This window comes from Mycteria americana, chromosome 3 (genome assembly GCF_035582795.1).
Source record: "Mycteria americana isolate JAX WOST 10 ecotype Jacksonville Zoo and Gardens chromosome 3, USCA_MyAme_1.0, whole genome shotgun sequence".
In the NCBI taxonomy this organism is placed as follows: Eukaryota; Metazoa; Chordata; class Aves; order Ciconiiformes; family Ciconiidae; genus Mycteria; species Mycteria americana.
The window spans coordinates 104,145,815-104,169,167 of record NC_134367.1 but is presented as its reverse complement, the minus strand read 5'-3'; the positions used below and the strand labels follow the sequence as shown (position 1 = coordinate 104,169,167).

Sequence of the window (23,353 nt, the reverse complement as noted above, 5' to 3'; positions counted from 1 at the left end):
CAGTGGGTCCATCCACAGGGCCTGCAGGGCAGGCAGGTCTCCCACCTGTCCCTCAGGCCAGGTCTCCTCAGCCTCATAGGGGCAATAGTCACTTTGCAGAGCGCTTCAGGTGCATTTTAACCTGAGAATGTTAAAATAGTCCCAGGTGAGCGGGTTTTATTTTTCTGCAAACAGAAAACGTGGTGCTGCTTCCCTGAAATGGCACCTTGAAACACACGGCAGCTCTTCCCTGACACCCTTTGACCCTACGGGGACACACGGTAATCCCAGTGAGAAGACCGTGTATGGAAACTACTGCATTAGCACAGTGTTACATCCATTTAAAAGAACCAAAAGTGTGAAATCAAGCAGCCTACAACCCGCTTTTGCTGCGCTCTGGAGCTGGCGCTGCGCCCCCAGCACCCCGCCTGCAGCCAAGAGGGCTCCCGGGCCCTCACCCCGCCCTGGCCCAAGATGGCGGCCTGGCTTCGGCGCCGGCCTCCCGGATCAAATATGGCTCCGGGGCGCGGCGCTGGCCCTTGGACTACAAGTCCCAGGAGCGAGCGGGCGCGGGGCGCGGCGCGGCCGCCGCCCGTGCGGGGTAAGCGGCGGGCCGGCCGGCCGGCAGCGCGGTGGAGGCGGGCGGAGCTGGCGCTGCCCTGGGATGACCCCCTCTGGGGGCGCCGGGGCTGCGCGGAGCCGATAGCGGGGCCCCCCTGGGCCGGGCCCGCGCCCGGGCCCGCCGGGAGGTAAACGGCCGCGCGGGGGTCGGGGGAACTCTGGGCCTCGGCCCGGCCCGGCGGCCGCCTGGGCGCCGTCGTGCGCGGAGCCGCGAGGGGCCGTGCGGCGGCAGCCTGCCCTCCCGCCCCCCGCGGCGCGGCAGCTGCCCGGCGCCAGCGGAGGCCGAGGCGGCCTGTGCGGGGGCTGCCCGCGGCTGGCGTGGCCCCGGCGGCGTTGGAACGGCCCGCTGACGGACAGTCCCGCATCCCAGCTGCGTGGGGGGGGGGCCGGGGAGCGGCCCGGCCGCTGCCGCGGGAGCAGAGCCCCCAGCCCGGCCGGGGGGTGATTGACAGGCACTTGTTCTAAATACCTGCCGTTAGCCAGAGCAGGGCCGCGGTAAACAAAACACAGCGCGGGCTTGGGGTTGTCCTTTGCCGGGCGTAGGTGGTTGTGGGGAAGTACTCGCCTGGGGCTGGGCGAGCCCGGGAGGGGAGCCTTTCTCAGCACTTTTCCGTAAAACAGGTGTTTTACAGGAGGTCTTTGCACAGGAGAGGCACCTCTTCCTCTCGGCTGCACCGTAATGCCGTGGTGCCCCGTGGGGTGTTTTGCTTATGTGTCTGTCGAGCTACTTCTGGTGCGTGGGGGTGGAAGCTGCTGTTCCAGGACAAGCCGGTTTTGCGGAAAGTTGTATTTAGGCTTATTCGCTAGGCTGCGTGGCAGCTAGGAGGGTCTCACTCTAGTTCAACTGCAGGCATACCAAACATTGATGTCTTTTGCTTGTAAGCTCAAAATCTGCCTTCTTATTTAAACAATGAGGAAGCTGAGACAGATTGATGTCACTCAGCCTTCCTTCCTGCCTTTTTGTTGAGACTCGGATTTTATTTATTTTTTTCTGGAAAAAAAATTAAAAAACACCTTATTTTCATGGCTTTAATCACTAAGCTGCGGTTTTCCCACCTGGAAAACAAATAAGAATACAAATTTACTCTATAAGCTGGTGCTAGAGATGGCGTGAGAGTTAGTACCTCTGTTTCCCTGTCTTGTAGGCATTGTGGTTTGAGGCAAATCAACCGCTTTTTAAACAAATTTCTGACTGCTTGAAGGAAAGTGGTTTGCTGATTCCTTTCAAATAGCCTTATTATAAAGTTAATGCAGCATGCAAAAATTACCTTTTGTAAAGGTCATTCCACTGAGCATTTGAAAGATCTGATAGTTGAATTCAGCAAGGCAGAAAATAAATTGTAAATAGTTATTCAGATGGACAGTTTGGAAATTAAATGACATTTGTAAATGTGAACAGGAAAAAAGATACAAGATCGCTTTGTAAAGTCCCACTTTGCATATTGTTTAGATAAAGGTTTAAATATCTTGTATGTATCTAAAAAGGTTTGAATATCTTGTATGTGTTAACTTGTAGAGAAAGAATATCTTGTATAAGTCATGACCAGGATGACTTGCATCTACAGGCTTCTACAGGCGGATGTAGTTGTGTGCAAGTAATGAAACCTGTGCTTTCTTTGGTAGACACTCCATGCTGCCCCGTCACGTGCAGAGGCTGGGCAGAGACTGGATCGCCCACTGGAATGGTTCTCAGATACTTGCCTTCAACAGCCCAGTTTCTAGCTGTATGAGATGGGCCGGACAGTATCCCTGGGCCTCGTTTCCACTTCCTGTTCCAGTTGATTTCTCAGCAAACTGGAGACTCCCTCCTTTTTTTGGACCTTGGAGACAATTTCAGAACTCTCATTGGCAGCTTGATAACTTCACGCAAAGTTCTTGTTTTCACCTACCTAACCCCAGTATGAAATCTGAGGGAGAAGAACCATTGACAAAGAAAAGAAGACTCAGTGGCCAGCATGATACTTCAACTCCTGAAGAAGAAACAAACTTCACTAATCAGAAGGAAGCATTGTGTTTTTCTGTCGGACAGAATGAAGAAAAACATAGCAGCAAGAAAGGTAAAAGATGCTCTTTGCTCACTTTCCTTGTTTATTTGTAATGCTAATGTTTATCTGTAATGGGTTCATATAACAAGTTATAAGCAGTAAGGCCTGCACCTTATGAGTTACTGTTTTTCTTGGCACCTCTCTCAAGAAAACATATGTCTTAAAAATGCTACAGTTTTGTAATGCTGTTTAGTCTGTAAACTTGTATTTTGTGCTGTCAAACAGTCTGCCAGAACTAGGTTCACTGTGCTTGGTGACAGAACACAGTCAATTAGGCGAGGGATTGCCCAGCTGGGGAGTCCTGAGCTTGGTTCAGACAACTCACTCTCAGGTATCTGTTGCCAGATCAGATCTGTTAACTTCGGGACTCTTTTAAAGCAAAAAGATTTAGGTAGTTTGCTGTAGGGCTGAGCTGGGCTGACAGTTGTATAGCTTCACTCCTTGTACTGTACCTGAGCTCATAAGCCCTGCTGGACCCGAACTGGCTTCCTTCCAAGCCAGTTGAGTTACCTGTGACCTAGATAACTGAGAATTAAAGGATGGAGCTTAAATGGTGTTTGCTTCCAGTGTGATTGTGCAGTTTTGTTTTTACAACTGTATTCTGCTAGTGGCATGTTAGCAAGTTTTGTGTCAGACCATGACTGGCAGAGCAAACGGCAAATGCACTTATCCAGATAAGTGCAATAAGAAGTGCAAAGATGTCTACTCAACTCAGTAACAGACTTTCATGAAACTTGGAAGTGTCTGCTTCAGCTTATTACAGATACAATCTCCTACATAGCATCCAAATGTTTTACTGAGTATTGTGGATATTTACAGTTTTGTCTACTGTGGAACAGATAGAGGGTCACAGTCAAAATTGGCCCCATCTTGCATAAATCATTTCCTTAACAAAATAAACTGGAAGTTGTATTATGACTGAAAAGGGCAACAGATGCCATCAGCACCCCAAAGGGATTTTTGGACACAAATATCCATCTTCAGGAGCTGAAGGAAGGGAGTTTGCTTTGTGCCTTTATTGCTGAGTCCTCTCAACTCCCATAGCAAGTACATTTTGACATACATCTATCTCAGAGAGTAGTTAGTATTGGGGTCCTTCCTAGTTACCTTTTGTTCACATATTGTAAGGTGACAGTAATTAAAGATACCTGCTGAGGAGCAATGTGGCCTCTCTCCCACTATAGAAAGAGTACTTAAAGCCTTGCTGAATAATGTGAGCACAGTGATGAAATTTACTGCCCAAATAGGGCAGATACTAACAGCTATAGCTGCAGTCTGCCACTAGTTGATAGCACAGATAACTGGACCTCGGCGTGCTCTCAGATGAGTTGGGACATAGCTGAAAGGCATCTGTGTTCATGAGTTTTGAAGTGGAGAAATACATATCTGAAAAATAATTGGACGCATAATGATGGGCAGGTATATTCTTCTAAACTTTCATATAATGATACTAACGATAAGTATGAAACTAGGAATGGCAGAAAGGCAAAGTAAGCCTCTTCAGAAGTTCTTGGTAATTATGAGGCTTATTAAAATTTTAATTTCTCAACCTCACTGAGGGAAATAAGGTTCATTATCTGTTTTGGGACCCCTGTAATGGACCCTGTTGCAGCTTACGGCTGAAGCTGTCAGACTGTACGCAGGCTAGAGGTGAACCCTTTGTTTGATTCCTAACCCTTTGTTCGTCATGGATAGATCAGCAAGATGCCTATATGCTGCTCTAAAGGGTGTATCCCAGACTGACATACCCCATCTCCACTGAGGAGGTAGTGGCAGAAGGTAGTGTAAGACTATGTCAACAGAGTGGATTTGGCTTACCAGTTTGACAGCCTTTCTACAGGGAACAGGGTGGTGTAGTTGGACTGCAACGCTCTCCTTATAACATGCCTGTTTCCTAATTTCAAAGCAGTTTGAAATCCAGGGCATATAATGGTTTTGTGCTGTGTTTTGGGGGTTGTTTGTGGTTTTTGGTTTTTTTTACTGATGCTTATATAAAGTTCATCTTAAACAGAGGGTCTAAATCACTGCTAATCAAATGAGCTTTTAGAATTGCTTAAGCAATTTGAAAGACAACTAATTGTAAGTAGAATGATTTCTAAGAGCAGTAAGAAGTCATATGCTGTATTACATAACTTTTTCTGCTTCATGTGCTTTTAACAGGAAGCGTCAAAAGACACTGGGAATATTTCTGTCAGCACAGTAGAACAATGAAAATCTTTGAAAATAAAGAAACTGACCAAAGCAATACAGAAAGTGAGGCAAAGTTTGATTTTACAGTCATGTCCTACAATATCCTCTCGCAGAATTTGTTAGAAGATAACTCCCACCTGTACAAACACTGCAGACAACGATTGTTAATCTGGACATACAGATTTCCCAACATTCTACAAGAAATCAAACAGCTGGATGCAGATGTGAGTAGAAAATGAGCATGTGGATATTTGTTAAGAACTAATAAACCGGAGTAGCGAATTCTTGCTGTCCTTTATTTTGATAGGTGGGCTGTCTAGTGAATCCAACTGAGCTTTTAGTTATGACATGCTTAACAGTAGTTTTGATTTATGCTTATGCAATTACTGTATTCTGTGCAATCTGAACTTACAGCAAAGGTAAACTCTACGGTACATATCACTCGTAGTTGCCTTTTTTGTCCATAACTTCCTGGATGGTCTTTTTGACATGACTTTGATGTTCTGCTGATACATTGCAATCTTTTTATAATTCAATAACCTTCTTTGTTCACATAAATCTTTCTCAGTCGGTGCCTGGAGCACACTTGAGCAGAGTGCTGTAAATAAGGCATTGAACATAAGAACAGCTATACTTGCATAGGCCAAAGGTCCACCTAGTCTAGTGTCATGTTTGTAACAGTACCTATTGATAGATGCTTAGAGTAGGAGAACAAGGCACCTACCTAAGAATAGCTTCTGGGACTGTACAGTTTAGGAAGCTCCAAAGCTGGAGGCGCTCTCTTTAATTGTGCCATAAGTTATTTAGTGCAAAGGACGTGCAATAGGTCATTACTCGCAAACACTTGATCTTGCTTGCCAGGCTTTTGTGGAAGAAAAATAGTATGCATGCGCACAGGAGGGTCAAACTAAGGCAACCTCCAGGACTGGCATTTTCTAACTTCCAGGTGTGTGACTTTGACTTCATATTTGTTTAGGTAGTAGTTACACCAAGTGTCCCTATACTCAGTGAATCAAAAGTCCCTTTCTGAAACCTGGCTGCTAATCCTTCAGAGCCATTTGTTAGACCCGGTAATGGAGAATTTACAATCACTTCTGAATCCTTTATTTGGAAGGCAGACTTAAATGTTTTACTTTTTTGATTGTATGAGGACACTGCTATGTGGATCTCAATTTTCTTGAGATTAATGTTCAAGATTGAGAGAAAGATGCAGGTGTTAGTAGTATTCATGTAAGACTGATCCAAAAATATTCCTCTCAGGTGTTCATTTCTCTCTTCATCTGTTACTCTGCATCATTTGACTTGTGAGCAAGCTTGCTGTTCTTTACTGAGACATAACTCCAAACTTCTGTTTATATTGGGGTCTGAAAAAATACCTTACTGTGTTCTTCATTGGTTGTGGGGTTTGTTTGTTTGTTTCTGAGGACGCTTATCACTTACTGTTAATCTTAATCAGGAAGTCAAGTCAGTAAACTTTTTGCTTCAGTCATTGTTAAGGCCAGTAAAAGCTTGGTGATAGAATCCAACCTATTCATGTCAGAAAACAGTACTGAAAAAAATCAAAGTAGTTGTATTGGGGAAGCCACAGAAAAACTGCTTTGTACCACTTGAAAAATGCAGTAATGGTAGTACGTAGCCAGGAAGCTGGAGATTAAAGTCCCCGTCAAGCTCTTTCTTTCTTCCTCATAAATTTATGCATACTGTATGTATGTATCTTTACAGTGAGATACATTAGTGGGCTTTCTGGGAGGAGCATTGGGCAGAGGGACTCTGGTGAGGATCTGCCTGGTGGTATTAGTGGTAACAGACAGTTCTCCAGCACGGAGGGCTGGAGCCAAAGCCAGCACCTCTAGCAAAGAGCAGTTCAGTTTGGGGTACTTGCTGAGGTCTGCAGGGCCACCCAACACAGCACTGGGGTGAAGAGGTGATACCTTGTATTGCACGCATTGAGTCATGATGAGCAGCTGCTCACAGACACTAGTAGATGCAGTGCCCTTTGTGCAGAGGAAGTTCTTGCTAAAGGACATAGACTTTTAACTGATTTGTTGTTTTGAACTGTAACCTTAAAGTGAAGCAGAGACTTCAGAATATTGCTTGAGATTTGGTTCTCCTTTGAGACCTTGAATGAGCTAGTGTCAGCTGGGTAAGTGAAGTCCGTTGCTGCAGTTCAGCAGGCAGTGCTAACTCGTTACCCTTCAGGAACTCAGTCCTTTGTCAGAGTCCCAGGGTGTTTGTAAATCTGTGTGTTACTGCAGTGTGCAGGGAGAAGGCTCCAAGATGCTCAGAACTCTCTTAATGAAGTATTTTGAGCTTGATCTTTGGTTCAGGTTGTCATAATACGGAAACTTGTCCACGCTGAAGTTAATGAAAAATGTGCCCTTGGACTCTTCATCCCACTGCTCTGGCATTTAGCTCTCTCCTAAACTGCTGAGATTATATTAGCAGGTCACTATTTTGATTAAATTTAATTTCATATCTGAAAACGTATGTCTGTCTGAGAAAGGGTGGGAGGAATTGGGGCCCTCTTCACAATCTTAAGGAACATTTTCCATAGGAGAGTGAATCCTTTCATGGGATTATATAGCCAAAAAGCCTCTGAATCTTTTTTTTTATACCTATATAGACTGGCCAACAGAGCTGTGATATGGTAATATTTTGATGTACTTACTAATATCTTTTAATTGTAAACTTTGGCCTTAGGTACTCTGTTTACAAGAAGTCCAAGAAGACCACTATAGAAGAGAGATCAAGTCAAGTTTGGAATCCCTGGGTATGATGAAACTCTTATGACCAATACATTGTCTTCTCCCCCACCCCAGTACTATTTTCCTCAAAAAAACCCCTCTACTAGATTATAGAATCAAGTCTCCTGCCATCACATGCAACAATGTTCTGTACCCCCTTTTATAAATTCAAGCGCTCTTTTGAAACTACGTTGGTGTTTTCTACCGGTATTCCTGTTGGACAGCTTTTCTAGGGTATGTTTTTTCTGGCTTGAAACCTTCCAAATATCAGCGCTAAATTTTATCCATGGTCAGTATATTCATTAGTTTTTATACTAGTACTGTCAGTCAGCCTAAATAGCACTGTTTATCACTCTCCCATGTGAATTTATGGTAAGAAACGTGCTGCTAGGGGTGTGATTCCATGGTGGTTTAAACTGATGTAAATCTTTTGTGCCTTATACCTCCCTTCCGGTCTCAGGGCCCCGCTCTCCTCCTGGCACTGGTTCTTGTCTGGTGCCAGGAGGAGCTGGTTCAAGGAGCAGCACTGGACTGATACTTTTTTCTTTCTTGGTTAGTTGGTGATAGTCTAGCTCCCAGAATTGAGTGTTTGTAAAGAAAGTAGAGTAACGGCAGTACTGATTTAAATCCACTTGAAATGTGGAACAACGCTGTAAGGCCAGGCTCATGCGGGCAACTGAGCTTCCTGCTGCTATACATGAGGATCTGGAGCTTGCTGGAGCTCTTCCTCTTCCCTTCCCTACTCCCAGGTGCATGTCCTGCCACTTCTCCGGGCTAGTTCTGGCACTCACTAGACCTTTACCCTGGTGAAATCCACCAGTCCAGCAGAATGCTATCCAAACTAATTTTATTTTCCTGGGTTAGTTTTCTTTTGGCTTACTGAGTTAACAGTAAGTGCCACAACAAGTGGCAGGAGCGCATGGCCTGGAGCTGGGAGAGAGGAATGAGAATCCCCTGTTCCAGCATTGGTGTGAGCTCAGAGGTGGACTCCAGTTCATGGGGCTGTACTTCTTGAATTCATACGGCATGGGCTGGGCAGAGAAGCATTTTAAAATGGCAAAAACTAGATAGTGTTTCAAGATCATTAGTTTTTTCTTACATAGGTAAGGTCTCATTAAAATCTGTGTTTCACCTCTATGTAAAATAAAGAACTTGGCAAATTACTATTTTCAGGTGGACTTGTTTGAACTCTGATACTGTCATTTGATACATGTCTCAGTTTCCCTGTTGAAAGCTTGCCTCTTGCTGCTGACTGGATAATTACATAATTGTATAAATATGTTTGAGACCTTTGTTCTACGAATCATTTTAGACAGTCATTTATGACTTCTAGTGATTATTGCTTTTGATTGGAATGCTCCACTGGTATTATTCCTAAACCATTGTGGTAACAGCCAGAAAAAACTTCAATATACAAGTCCACTTTTATGTGACTTGTGGGGTGTTTTTTGTTGTTTTGGTTTGGGTTTTTTTCCACATGAGGAGAGAAGAACGTGCCTGGTATCTTAAACTATGTAGATGCTTACACATCACAAAAGGTACCAGACCAGGTTTCCTGTAGTATCTAAACTGAAGCTAGATAGGACAGAAAGTCTCTTGTGTTCACTTTTCTATGTGAGCTTTACGTAGTCTTTGGTACTTCAGACTGGGTGTTGACTGCCACGTGAGAAAAGTAGCATGAGGCTTTTCTAATTTAAAAAAAAAATAATCTCTATTTATACAATGGTATTTTATGTTTTGAATTGCCTTTCTTGCAGGGTATCACTGTGAGTATAAAATGAGGACAGGGAGAAAACCTGATGGCTGTGCTATTTGCTTCAAAACTTCCAAATTTAGCCTGATCTCGTCAAACCCCGTGGAATTTTTTCGCCATGATATTCCACTCTTGGACAGGGACAACGTTGGACTGGTGTTGCTTTTGCAGCCTAGATTTCACTGTAAAACTAACGCTGCAATCTGTATAGCCAATACACATCTGCTGTATAACCCAAGGCGAGGGGACATCAAACTGACCCAACTTGCAATGCTCCTGGCAGAGATTGCTAATGTTGCCCCTCAGAAGGATGGTACCTTCTGTCCAATTATCATCTGTGGTGACTTCAATTCTGTTCCTGGTTCTCCATTGTACAGATTTATAAAGGAAGGAAAGTTAAATTATGAAGGACTTGCTATAGGGAAGGTAGGCTATGCTTTTCACTTCTCACAAAAAAAAAAAAAGGTTAATGCTGATGTAAGAGAAATATTTAATTGAGTGGTGCTAGCATGCCATAGCCGGGCTTGGGATTATTTCCATTGCAGGACCAATCTTAGTGCCGTTTACGCAGTCTGCAAAGCAAAAGTTACTGTGGAGTTACTAAAATAAGCTTGGGTATATCAGCTGTGCCTTACAGAATATTGTATCTGCTTCTAGCATTCTGAAATTAAAAACTTGCAAACAAATTAATTGTTGTTGAAAGGTAGTTATCCACAGGATTATTTTTATCACTGTGTTTAAGTGTCCCAGTCTTTAAGTAGGATGAAATAACTACTTAATCAAATACCTACTGTGTACTCTATGGAAAGATGACTCTTATTTTAGATAAACTTTGAATTACAGCGGCTAGAATAATTGTAAAAACAAAAATGCAATTAGATGCTGAACCTAAACTGTTTCAGGTTAGATGGCTTTTGTTGTAAGCTCTTGTATGTAGCTGTTGGATGTGTCAAATGCTATTTAATAGAAAGTAACTGGAGTACATAGAATGAGAAAACATGAAAAAATAGCCCCACTGGTGTGTGTTGCTAGTGGGTAGTTGTTTCAAGCCCCACTTTGACTTGACTTGTTCCCAGAAGAATAATCATCATGAAGATAAAGTAAGTGTCTGCTGGGGAGCTGTATATACTCAGTCCTGTTGTGTTGCTAAAAGTGTTCTTGGTAGTCTTGGTAATCTCTCAGCTTAGTGTCACAAGAACTATCTTGAAAAATTGGGTAGCTGCAAAAAACTTGATAAGAGTAAACAAAGGGGGTGTATATAGGGGGTGTTATTATTTTTACAGAAATTTGACAAGCCATTATAAAAGACTTATTCAAGGGGGTGGGGGAGGGGGGTGCTTAAAACTTTAAACTTTACTAAAAATGTCCGCTTATTTAAATTTTATTTTTTTTAATCAGATTTGTGTCCAAAAAAAGCTCATGTTGTCTTTCTTAGGTCTCTGGACAAGAACAGTTTCCAAGGGGACAAAGAATCTTACCTATTCCAATTTGGCCAAAAAAATTAGGTATTTCGCAAAACTGTGTATATGAAATGAAACAGCAACAAAAAGAAGAAAATGCAGGTCAGTCTCTAGGTTGATGAATTTTGTGGTCCTTTGAAAATATCATTCAGGTAGCACTGAAAAAACAGGTGATCTGTTCTAGTGGGGGAGAAACAGTGAGTCTTGAGCTTGCAAAACTTCCTTGTTGGGCTCATTAGAGTGTAAGTTATTTGTTCACATAAGCATTTGTGAATTTGAATCTTTAGAAGATAACAGTTAGAAATTGCTGTTCAGGAGCCAGTGTGTAATATTTAAACTACTGTTTGCGTCATGAAAGCCAGTTGTGCTGTCACTGGGAAAAGAGAGATGGAGGAATGCAGCACATGTACGTAGAATGAATCTACATTCTGCTTCCGTGTTTATGTATCATAGTGCAAGCACTTTATGGAACAAGTGGGAAAAGCAAGAGATTCCTTGCTGAGTATTATCACATCTTTCATTCACCTTTTTTTCTTTGACAGAAAAACACAATTTTAAATGAATGGGACATAATTTGAAAGAGTCTTTGGAGGGCATCTTACTAATGGAACAGAAGAATTTAATCCAGCTTTCTGAATTGTGTCTTGCCTGCTGCAAAACATAAAGTGTGCTTAAAGATATTTTTTTTCTGTAGCTTTTCAATATTGGTCTTGCCTACATCCTAATTTTAAATGTAAATTGAATGTATTTTTATTTTGCAGGAGAAAAATTGGAAGCAGCGAAACTGGACAACACTCAGGAGATAGTAATAGCATCTGAAAAGTATGTGTTGGGGGAAAAAAAATGGAAGCCAAAACTGGTTCCTAGTTTTGGGGGTTTGTTTTGTTTTAAGACCAAACTTGTCTCTGATTCCAGACATGCATACAAGATGCTTGCCCAACCCAGTCTGCCCATTGGGCAAAAAGTCATCTTCCATTTAAACACAAAAAGGCTGATCAGACAGCAAAAGACTAGAACTGGAAATAATGAAGGAGTGTGTGTTCTTGCGGGAACTTGCAGATGTTATTTCAGAACACAGAGGCGAGGTGTCAGTGCTGTTTAGAGGGTACTTTCTGTCTGCTTATTAAAATAATGCTTTTGACATTTTTTGTCACTTCTTGACATAAACAGGACATTTTGCTGCGTAGTGACATTGTAGGAAAGCTGTGAACTTCAGTCCAGTTGCAGAAACCATGTTTTTAAGAGAGGGGGGGGGGGGAAATCAACAAAAAAACCCAGTGTTGTCCAGCTGCTTCAGTGTTGGCACTTCTCTCTCTTTTTACTGTTTCTGAGATACTGGTTTATGGATGCTAATAAAATCCTATAACACAATGTGAAAGTGGGATAAAGGAGGGAAAGGAACTGGAAAGATAATAAAATCTTCCTTGTCAAGAGTTCTGTGGGAGAATTAAAGTTCTTTAAGTCCCAGAAACTTGGAGTATTACGGATTTGGTAGTACAACTCTTACTGGGATCAAAACATTTGCTTGTTAAACTGAAGGAGGAAGCCACCACTAGGCTGCTGAGAAGGAAAATGTAACTGCTTTTTGAAAGGAAGAATATGTTTGCATTTACCAAACTGGTAAAGGCATACAAAGTAAGGCATAGAATAAGGAAATTGCCCTACCTGTGTATGTGGGATGTCAGGCTCCAAGTCAGCCACTTCTTACCAGAAATGAGATCTTGGTATCACTGCAGATAGTTATATTAAAATACTTGGTGATTCTTGGTGATCAAAAAGCTAACTAATGGCATTTCTGAGAAAAGGAGTAGGTAACAAGACAGGAAACCCTGTTCTACTGTGTAAATCCATAGCGTGCCACATGTTGAACACTGCTTGCCTGTTTTTTTCCTCATCTTAAAAAGTATGTCATGTAACAAGAGCAGAAATTACTACCCTTCTGTGTTGTACCAACTGGCATGTTTGTCAGTCTTCTGTAAATCAGGCAGGTGACATGCTGATATTTTTTTTTAATTGCTTGGTTTTTAACCAGAACATATTGCATCTCAGGTTTAATATGCAGCTGTGCAAGGTGAGGCAGGTTCAGCTGAGGGATGGATGATTTGCAGAGCTGATGGGAGCAAATGGCTGGGAGGGAGAGAGGTGTTCTTCTGCTGAAAGGTGCAGTTTTGCAGTTTGCTTTCAAGATTTTAAAAACAGGTGAGATGAGATGGGTTGAACTGAAGAGGAACAGACTGACAGATGATGGGGAGAGACAAAATGGGAGCCTGAGTGGAGGAAAGAAGATTAGGCATAGCCTAACTTGAAAACACTTGATAGCTTCAGTTTAGGGAGGAAAAAAACCTAAAAATCTCAATTTCTGTATATGCTGAAAGGCCTGGTTAGATGAGTTCATAGTTTGTTGCTTTCATATAAGCTGCTCTCATGGGCACTTCTACCCATGTGTCAGGGAGAGACTGCTGAATGAGGACGTGTGTGAAATCTTGCAAAGTGTAGATGGAGGTGAAAGCTATGTATATTTAAAGTGTCAGTTAAGCCAGTTTTGATAGGCTCTTAGGTATCTGCCTTTTACTTGAAAAAGCTGCCTGCATTTTGCCTTCAGAGGTTTAGGCCACTAGCACAAAAGGCTATGGGACTGATTGCGTGAGAGAAATGCTAGTTTGCATATCCAGATAATTAATTTTGTTTGTAAGCAGGAACTATTTGGTATTTCTTCACTGCTTAGTCTTTCTAGGAAAGACCAGAAAATAAAATTCTTTTATTTGATTCCCGTTTAGATTGTCTTCAAAATTGCAGCACCATTTTAAATTGTCTTCAGTCTATTCGCATTACTTTCCTGAAACTGGGATACCAGAAGTAACAACTTGTCACTCCCGAAGTGCTGTCACTGTGGATTATATTTTCTATTCTGCAGCAAACGATGATATTGCTGCCCAGCCAGGTAAAGAAACCAACTTTTAATTATTTTTCACAAATGCTCAAAGGGAACATTTCCCTTAGCTGTTCTAAGGGAAATGTGGCGATACTTTAATCCATATGAAGTACCTCAGAGGTTCGTGGTGGTGCTTTGAATGTCAGCTGTTACCTGAGAAATGTGCCTGGCCTTGTCGACTCAACACAGTTGGACTTGCAGTGCCACACAGGGCAAACTTTTTCACCTAACTGAACGTTCCTGTAGTTGCCATCTCGGCATGGAGACAAGAGCTGAGGCTACAGAAAAGCAGCAACGTAAGTAGCACCTGAGCAATGCCGCTGTCAGTAACTCATGCAGGACCTTAGTGGCCGGACCTACAACAAAGTAGTATTTCCAATCATCTAATCAGCAAAATGGTGAATGGCAATTTATGATGTGCGTTAAAACTGATAAATGAACTGTTTCGTAGAAAGGTACTTTTCAGATAGTCTTGACGTAACGTCTCTCAAGTAAATGACCTCTGTGGCCTTCGCTCTGAGAGCAGTCACTGGCACATGCCCAGTTCTCTCTTGATTGCAGTGGCAGCTAAAACTCACCAGATGGTGCAAGAAAGACATGGTACCTCTGCGGGCGTATATTTCTTGATGGGTAACACAGTGCTCTCCTTCGCTGCATTTGTGCTCTTACCGTGGATACTTCTGAGCAGTGCGCTTTTCATGTCCTCATTAGTTCTGTGTTTTATGCCATTATCAAAGGTCTCTGCACAGTGCAGTGCTATCAGATAAATGGCTCTGCAGAACTTGGAACAAAGAAACCTGGATTCCACTCCTGCTCCCACTGTAGATTGCAACTGATTTTTATAAGTTAACATTGTTTTCAGTATGTGAAATGAAAATACCACCTTCATCTCTAATACCTTGAGACTAGATTGTTAAAATTCATTGAGTCAATGCACAAAAGTCTCATTTGTCATAACACGCACAGTAAATGCTATTTTAGTGTAAAATATCAAATACAAAAGCTTCACAATACAGAAATAAAAGCTTTGGCTGGAAAAACTAGGATATGCAAAGTATCTAAATGGCTTCTGAATGCCATGTGATTTAATGGAGTGCTGTGTGATTTCAGAGTGCATCCCTGTGCAAAATTCAATCCTAATTCACCTGCTCATGTATTTTGTTGCACCACCATTGCCCCAGCAGAGCTGTAGCACTTTTTTCTTTCTGCACTTGTTTTTCAAATAGATTCTTCACCCCACATCAGAGTACAGAATGGGACCAAACTTGAATTCTCAAAGTAGTTTAAACTGGTGTAGTTTTTATTCATTAGTTCTTAGAAACTAAGTAATAGCCTGGATTTTCAGTTTTCTGATGACCTGGGAGCCTCTGTATTAAAAGTTGTCAAAGTCTGAACAAGTGAGTATTAAATGTAGTCTGGGCTGAGTGATTGCTTTTTTTCTATTTAAAGGGAGGGGGGGTGGTGTGTGAAAGTTTTTGTGCTTTAGTCTGTGTCATGCTTAGCCAAGCGTTTGGTTTGGTATTCAGGATTTGCTGTGAAAGCAGGATCCGGTATCTACCTGAGTCCTGCAGGACTCAATTTTGCTGGTTCCAGAGTGCTCTGAGCCGACATTAATCACTGCGTGCAGACCAAGCTCTCTGTAGCAACAAACTGCTCCTTTGTAGACGTGCAGGTGCTGTGCTAAACGATAAATTTGGCCCAAGAGCTGGGCGGACGTGTGCTCTAGAGCTACCGAGACGCCTTTGCAGTAAAAAAGCTTTTCTTCAGAGCAGCAGTAAGTAGCTGCTGGGTTGTTAGAGAACTGGAAAGCTGGCAGATAGCAAAGGAGTGAAGCTGTTGAACTGTCTGAGGAGTTTAACAGTTGCTAGATAATCCTTTAAAAAATGGCTACTGGTAAGCCAGTACCAGGTTCAGTCACGAAGTTCTGAAATTGCTGATCACTTTCATACAGAAAATATTTTTGTCAAAGTTACAGCTGCTGTTTGTGCTGGTCCTGAAAGCACTCCATCTGCTCAGAATCGTCCCTGTGCTCTAAAGCAATAGCAAGGGTTGCTGAATAGTTGCACTCAAGTAGATAGCTCAAGAAGTCTAAAAGTTTGACGTGTGGAAGGATCTCGTTCTCAATGGAATTTCTTTACTGGAGTTGGAAAAAGCTTGTTAGTCTTTGCTGATGATGATTTTCTGGTGTGGTTTGTTTTGTTTGTTTGGTTTTTTTAATGAGGATACAAATATTTTAAGTATTGTGTAATAATAGCAAGGCTGTGAGTCATCTTCCCCTCTTCTATGACCAATGTGGTGTTCCTTGGGGGGGGGGGGATTTTTTGGTGGTGTTTTTGTGGGGGTGTTTTTTGTTTTTGTGGAGGTTGGTTTTTTTTTTTTTGGCAATTACAGGAATAGGTAGCAGGAATTAATGGAGGAAGATCCCTTTCTTATGATGAACAGTTAGGAAGGGAAATGCCAGAAGGCTTTCATCCTTATGAGCAAGAGGTCCTGTATGACTTGTCTGCTGGAGAACTGTGTGCTTGAGGATACAGAAATAAAATGTTATGTGAACCAGTAACTCTCAATAGATGCTTAATTTTGCAAGCGTCAGCTCTGCTGAGCAATGCTGTTGTGGTAGAGTATAGGACTGGATTGTGTGAGGCTTTTTCAGGGGAGAACAAATGAACAAATTTGTTTGTTCATTTGCTCTCCCCCGAGAGAATGAACAAATGAATCCCTTTCCGTTTCTACCTCAATTTATCCCTCTGCAAAATGGAGAGGCAGTGTCTTTCTGAGTACTTTGAGCTCTACTTATTATAAGTTCTACTGTGAGAGTAATAATAAACAAGAATTTCTGAACTACCTTATTGGTGATTTTGCATGGAACAATAATGACTTCAGATTATCTCTGCCATACTGTTTTCCCCCTCCTATATATGTATGAATGTGTGATTTTTAGCCCACACTGATGAACATTTCCACGTCTTTGTGTGTATGTGTTTGTTTTTTTCTAACCAGGAGCAGAGGATTCTTTTCATGGAGGTCTAAAACTTCTTGGCAGGCTGGCACTTCTAACAGAGAAAGATCTTTGGACTGTTAACGGTCTTCCCAATGAAAATAACTCTTCTGACCACCTGCCATTGCTAGCAGAGTTCAGGCTTATTGAACGGTAATATCCAAAGGACTCTTTGTGTAAGCAAAGTTACCTTCACCTTCTCTTTTCATGTGATTATTATTATTTTTTTAAAGGTTAATTCAAGCACTGCTGGTCCGGTTTAAATAAGTTTGCATGCATGCTGATTTGTTAGTGTTGTGTAAAGTAGACTTTTTAAAGAGACTTTTTTTTAATGTTTAAATTACTTTATGAAGTCTTTAAGGGAAAAAAGAAAAGATTTTACATTAGCTTCCTCTTTGATAATGGAAAACATCTGTGCCAGTCTCAAAATGGCATTATTTTTCATGGAGATGCTGCAAATGGTTTTTATTGTAAATCATAGTAAAACTGATTATTCTCTGAAAACTGTGTGCTTCTTCAAGTAAAGGGGAGTGAGTCTGTGTGCATGCCACACTTTATAAAGAGCTGAAAGTAATGTTTTACTACAAAGTTGCTCTGTAGACACTTCTATCTTAATACTTCTGCAAAGGAATTTCCTCAGTTACCTAGCACATAGTCAGTGCAGAGACTGCAAGATTGGACTTCCAAAGGAAGAAGATAGCTTTGCAGTAAGGCAAGTACTGATGTTCTAAAAAGTTACTTCTTTAACTTCTAAAAGCTTAAATATAGGTAGCGTTCACTGGAATCATTTTAGAAGTAGTATCTAAAATAAAACCAAGTTTAATGAGCATGAAAACTTACAGGAAACTTAATTGATCTACTATAGGAAAAAAAAAATCAGTCCTTGACATTTTGAGGCTTCATATGTATTGAACACCTGGAGGAAGTTTTTTTCCATTTAGTTATTAAAAATGTCAAGTTTATATATTGAAATGACAGATCCTGAGGTATTAAATGATCAGGATTTTAAATTTACTCTCATAATGCAGTGATAAACATTCTGTGCAAAATATAATTTACAAAATAATAAAAAGACTGCCTGAGTAGGAGACTTGCAGGGAGCCAGAGGGGCTGGAAACAAGTCTTGGTGAAACTGTATATGGATACATATGTAAAATGGACTGAAAAGTAACACTTAAAGAATTGTCTTGCAGTGTGGTGCTGGAAAACCTGCACCCATGTTCGTGAAATCACATTCAGATGCATTTGTCTCCCAGAAACACTTGTTCTTTTCCAACCTAATTTTTGGCACTTTCATCTGGGTTTCCTTTTCCTGACTGCAGAATTACAACTGTGATTACTTCATGCTTTGAGAATAATGCAGGAAGTACAGTGGTGGTAATGGCAAAACCAGTTGAATTGAAAAAGTACTTCGGTGTCCCATTGAAAAATATGACTACCTACCAAAACATTCAGCTTGAATTGCTTGGAATTTGGAAGGGGGCTATTTTTCTTATAAGTTGTTGTGGCTGAGGAGCTTTCCTCTACTTGTTGTTAACAGTCAAGTTAATGCTGTAGATGACTACCTATTCAATACTGGACTCTATTCAGATACTTAAAATCAGACATTCTCAAAGCTGGAGCTGACAGATGCAAACATACTTAACCAGCTGCAAAAAAATTCTGGTCGATCCTCATGACAGCTAAAAACATTGTTCACAGCTGTAGTGATGTGCGTAGCCTGTGTTAAGAGCAAGGAGGTTTGCTAGCCTGGAGGACTGTGTGTTGTCTCCATTGCAGAAAGAAATGTGAGATCCTAATAGTGCTGCTCAAGACCACTGCTGGCAAAGAGGCTGCTGAACAGGGGAAGGTGGGTAATAGAGAAGTTCTGCTATTTAGAATAAGCCTTAATTTGAGCATTGCTTTTCAGGCTTCTCTAAAGCTGACATTTCACATCAGTTCCATTCTCATTTACACAGAGCAGCACTTATTTAGACTAGGCCAAACACCTAGTTATTTACAATGCTGGTTTAAATCTTAAGTTTTATGCTAATTTAAAAGAAAATGCTTTAGACTTGCTGATCAATGGTTTCCATACTTGGCTTGTATTCAGATATTGTGTGTTGCTGTGACATTTCAAAATGGCCCAATTCCTCAAGGCAGTAAAGATGGCCTTCTGAAAAAAACATCCCCCACTTCCTTGGTAACCACATGAAACCACTAAGGCAGTAAGATGTATTTGTTATACTTCATTAGTGTATGTTATTATTAAAGGACTATAATAATTTGCTTTCCTTTATGAAAGGAGTAACTGTCACCTCAAGCATTTTCCCCCATTTTGATGACAATAACATGGGGAAAGGGCCAAAGAACTGCTGAAAGAAAAAAGCAGAAGGTACTTGGCATGATGCAGTCATCAGTGCTGCTCATTCAGAGGTGTCTATTGTTGCATAACAATGTATTTTCAGGGTTTAGAGACTTGTTTCAGTCTTTCTTTGTATAATCCATAAATAGTTTGCTATAGGGTGGGTTTTAAGGGCTTTATGTTCAGTGATTTCTTTCTAGAATAATAAATGAGGTAGGTATTTAACAATCTTACAAAAAATCTGCTTTAGTTTGTTCCCATTTGTCCTGTCTTGATTTTTAGAAATCACTTTGATCTTTTGTGGAATAGAAACCTGGACAGGACAAAAAAATAACCCTAAGTCATTAAAAAAAGACTACCATGATTTTTTATTGGACTTTCATGCTGTGCATAAATGTACAAGTGATTAAAAAAAGTCATGCATGTTTGCTACACTATTTGACCACTTTGCAGTAAGTTAGAAGAACAGTCACTAGAACCACACTTAAGACAAATGCCATCATAACCAAGTTTCAAGAGAATATTTCAGCTGAACTTCAGAACAAGAACCAAAAGCAATTTGTCACACACCTCTACAGCATTAAAAAGTTTCAGTGTAAGTTAGAGGTTAACTCAAATTGTGCTGGACAATAGTAAAAACTGTATACCAACCACCATTACTTGAGCTGAAGTAAACCATGGTTTCATAGAAAAAAAACTTTGCAATGTATCAGATAACCTTGTGCTATAGGATACAGCTGATCAAAGTAAGTTTTTCACATCATTTTACCCATGAGAAATCTAAGGGCTACATGAAAAAAATTGTTTAGGTCACAAGACACTGAGCAGCACAGTTTAAAACTGAAACTCTGCAGCTGATGTCAAGTTAGACAATTTCTCCCAAAAGAGTATTTCCCTCTCTTCAGTTTCACTCCTGAACCAAAAAAATTCCTACTGTAAACACAACAGTGGAAAAGTTTGCAGAAAGAGGGATGGGAAAGGCCTCCCTGTAATTGATATGGTAATCTTGTTTAAAGAAGTGTAACACATTTGAAAAGTCGTCTTTGTAGACCTTTTGAAGTCTACTTAGTAGAAAGCCTTTTACTGTTCGTAGAAGGTTGCTGGGTCTCAGTGTTGTCATCCTGTCCTAGGTAGGTGAGATTCATTGACTTTTTTGAGCAATGAGGTCTGTGTACAAGCAATTGTCTCCTTCTGTATCCATTCAATTGCTGGCAGATATAAGCATTCTAGGAGCTTAAATCATTCAATTCAAATAAGTGTTATCGTCACTGTGTTACCATGTCCTGTCTTCATCGAGATCCCAAAAAAGTAAGTGCCCAGGAGGGGAGGTACACAAGGCCCATGGCAGTATCATCTATAAGCACAGCACAAAGGGTAGAGGCTGGACTTGTACAATAATCCAGTTTCTATTTAGGCACCTAATGAAATATTTTCAGGAATGCAGCACTTGAATGCTTCCAGAGAACTTCACTAATCTGGACGGACCCCAATGAAAGCCTTACCGCGTCACTCGAACGCAGCCATCATCACAGGTCCTTAGCTACATCTTGGAACAAAAGGACTGAGTAGGGAGGAAGCAGGCAAGCTTGATTTTTCAGCTATTTCAGACGTACAATTTATTGCTGAAGTTGTTCTAATACAAGCTTCCTTATTCAGGTCTGACCAAGCCGTTGTTACAACAACACGTATAGGAAAAACTCCCTACAGTAGCATGGCTGGAAGGTTAACTTCAGCCTGCCATGTCTGATCTTAATATAAGATGTTGAGGCATCACCATCTGAGACTGCTCAGTCTTTCAAAGACAAGGTTCAAAGTTACACACAAATTCTGAAAAGCATATAGACACTCAGGTTAGCAATTCTGCCATTTTTTCCATTATTCTAGGAACATATACGAGAAACAAACTGACTAGTTGTGAACGCTTGTCTCTACAAACAGCAATCTCTGTTTTGTGCTTCAGCAGTGTAGTCCAGAGAGACTAAAAGCTTGTGAGAAAGTATAAAAAAATTCTGAAAGCTTAAAAATTCATTATTCATCAATTACAATCATTTAAAAAACCAAAACCTCGTATTTTGCCTAATAAGATGTCAGTGTTGAAGAATACACTTGCATATTACTATTACTTAACATCTTTCAGCAACATGCACAAAATAATAATACAGGTGGCAGTAAAACATCCAGTGCTGTTTTAATACTACCAGAAATGCTGGGAAACAGTACAAATTAGTTACAAAACAGTAATATTGAGTTTTGCATATCTGTTAAGTTTAGTGAGGTAATGTTGATACTTTAAAAACTCACACCACTTCTGCACTGCTTGGTTTTATTGCTGAATTAAATATTAATACTGAATATGATTTTTTTTAACTGCACTGCACCCCAGCACATCTTAACACTAAGAATATGATTTCTTAGTTATCCTAATGCTACTACCCAGCACAATGCCCAAATTCAATTAATACTTGTACAGGGAAATTATATTTGAAGAAACTCTCGTGCCACTGGAGTCACCTGCTACATGATGGAGGGAAAAAAAATCTTATATTCTGAGAAACATAATTTTAGGTTCTCATCACTGATGCCTTTTCTTTGAATTGAAAGAAAATAAATACTGCCACCCAAAAAAGCCCCCCTTCTATTTTCTAGGTAAAACTCCTATTAGAAGAGTCCACAAGTTAATAAATAGTCCCGTTCCTTTTTCCTTCCAACAGAGTGTGGGTAAAGTGCAGCAGGAAGCACCAGGGAAGCCCTCTGTCCAGCGTATGGCTTTGTTAGATGCGGAGCTGGTAGCCTACCTCATTGAGCGTAGCCAGGTCTCCTTTCTTGTCCACCACCGCAGGCCTGCAAGCAAAAGAGGGAAGAGGGCACAGCTCACCAGCAATCCCACACTGCGTGCAGGAGGGGAGAGAGCAGTTGTCAAATCAGGAATGTTTTACTTCAAAATAGGACTGACTAGATCTAATTTTCTCATCATAAGCACAATCCTGCTGAATTTGCGATCGAGCTACTCGTGTGGGTTGCCTCTGAAGGCAAGCACCAGCAAAGAACAAATCATCCCATCCTGGGGTCCGTGATCTGAGCCTGGGAGCGCCCCTCTCCCTCTGACTTGAGAGGGTGCCTAAATGAGCAGCTAAGACTAGACACATCCCACGCATGACCTACCCCAGAGCAGGACTCTGGCTTTTAGAATAAAGCAGAAACTGCTGAAAGCAAAGGGGCAAGGCCTCTCAGATGGCCACAGTGTGTTGTCTCTCTGAACCTGCCCTTTCCTCTTGGCTAGGCCTGTGTGAAGGGCTAGAGCCCATCAAATAGAAAACACAACATGAACTCCCTCCCGTCTCCAGGCATCTTGCAGTCTGGCCATTCACTTGAGTAATCACACATACACGTATGCTGTTAGGTCATTTAAGTACATCAACAACCTGAACCAAATGAAACCTTGAGAGAAATCAGTCTCTCCCTATTTAGCAAGCAGTGGAAAAGCTCCTGCAACAAAGTTGTCAAACAGAAACAATCCCGGTGATTTATAGTCTATGACAGTGTCTAATCTAAGAGCTTATTCCAGGCTCTTAGCTATTTTCACATTAAACCATATGTTTGCTTTTCTTTAGAAAAACATTGTCTAAAATACATGTTTCTCCTAGTAGACTCTACAGCATGTCCACTCCACTGCAAAAACTCAGCTAAAGCCTTAGTAGTACAATGTGAAGCTGGTAGTGGCTCCCGTGCTTTCCTACAGCTCCTCAGACATGGTTTCCAGCTCTTGCACTTACTCTTTGCTCACTGGGCAGCAGATGTGACCCATGAGCTTGCACACGCAAGGCTAACACTTACCTCCTCGTTGCACGCTGCCTTCCCGTTTCTGCCGAAGCCACTCTGGGCAGCCAGCACAGCCACAAGAGAGGCAGCACGCAGTAGGCAGTGGAAATGGGCATGTTGCCATGGGTGTGCAGTGACTCCCCATCTCTCTTGGATAATCAGAGAAGGTAGAACCATCCAGGTGTGCTTTAATTAAAACCATGTTCTGGCTTCAGAGGGAGGGAAACCCTTGCCCTGCCTCTGGCACACTGCTGGGTGCACACACTAATCTAAAAGCTGCACTGCTGCAGCCCTAAGAGGTGGGGATGCATAGCTTACATATATACACACATACATGTTGCAGAGCCTCAGAAATATTTTTGAATTCTTTGATTCAATTTTTTTTTTTTCTAAAGCAGAGCTTCTAACACCAGATCTCTGCTGAGAATTTGCACAGCATTTGAGAGCTGAGGACATTCCTATGGATAA

At 41.4% G+C, this 23,353-nt stretch overlaps 2 protein-coding genes across 4 annotated transcripts in view; one reads left to right on the top strand and one right to left on the bottom strand.

Annotated features, from left to right (window-relative positions):
- Positions 1 to 432: 432 nt before the first annotated feature.
- Positions 433 to 18,020, top strand: ANGEL2 (angel homolog 2). Of its 3 annotated transcripts, none has more exons than XM_075496413.1 (9): positions 433 to 580; positions 2,224 to 2,657; positions 4,806 to 5,059; positions 7,536 to 7,605; positions 9,337 to 9,758; positions 10,768 to 10,894; positions 11,554 to 11,614; positions 13,570 to 13,733; positions 16,725 to 18,020. In XM_075496413.1, exons 2-9 carry the CDS (start codon positions 2,231 to 2,233, stop codon positions 16,877 to 16,879), a joined length of 1,680 nt encoding a protein of 559 aa, XP_075352528.1. In that variant the 5' UTR covers positions 433 to 580; positions 2,224 to 2,230; the 3' UTR covers positions 16,880 to 18,020. The 3 variants fall into 3 exon arrangements, with proteins under 3 accessions (XP_075352528.1, XP_075352525.1, XP_075352526.1); XM_075496410.1 differs by lacking the exon at positions 433 to 580 and adding an exon at positions 600 to 728; XM_075496411.1 differs by lacking the exon at positions 433 to 580 and adding an exon at positions 903 to 1,095.
- A 1,404-nt stretch (positions 18,021 to 19,424) lies between these two features.
- Positions 19,425 to 23,353, bottom strand: part of VASH2 (vasohibin 2) — a 37,137-nt gene continuing 33,208 nt past the window's right edge. Inside the window, exon 7 of the mRNA XM_075496414.1 lies at positions 19,425 to 21,907. Coding sequence (XP_075352529.1) covers positions 21,838 to 21,907 — 70 coding nt within the window. The 3' untranslated portion in view covers positions 19,425 to 21,837. The remainder of the gene's footprint in view (positions 21,908 to 23,353) is intronic.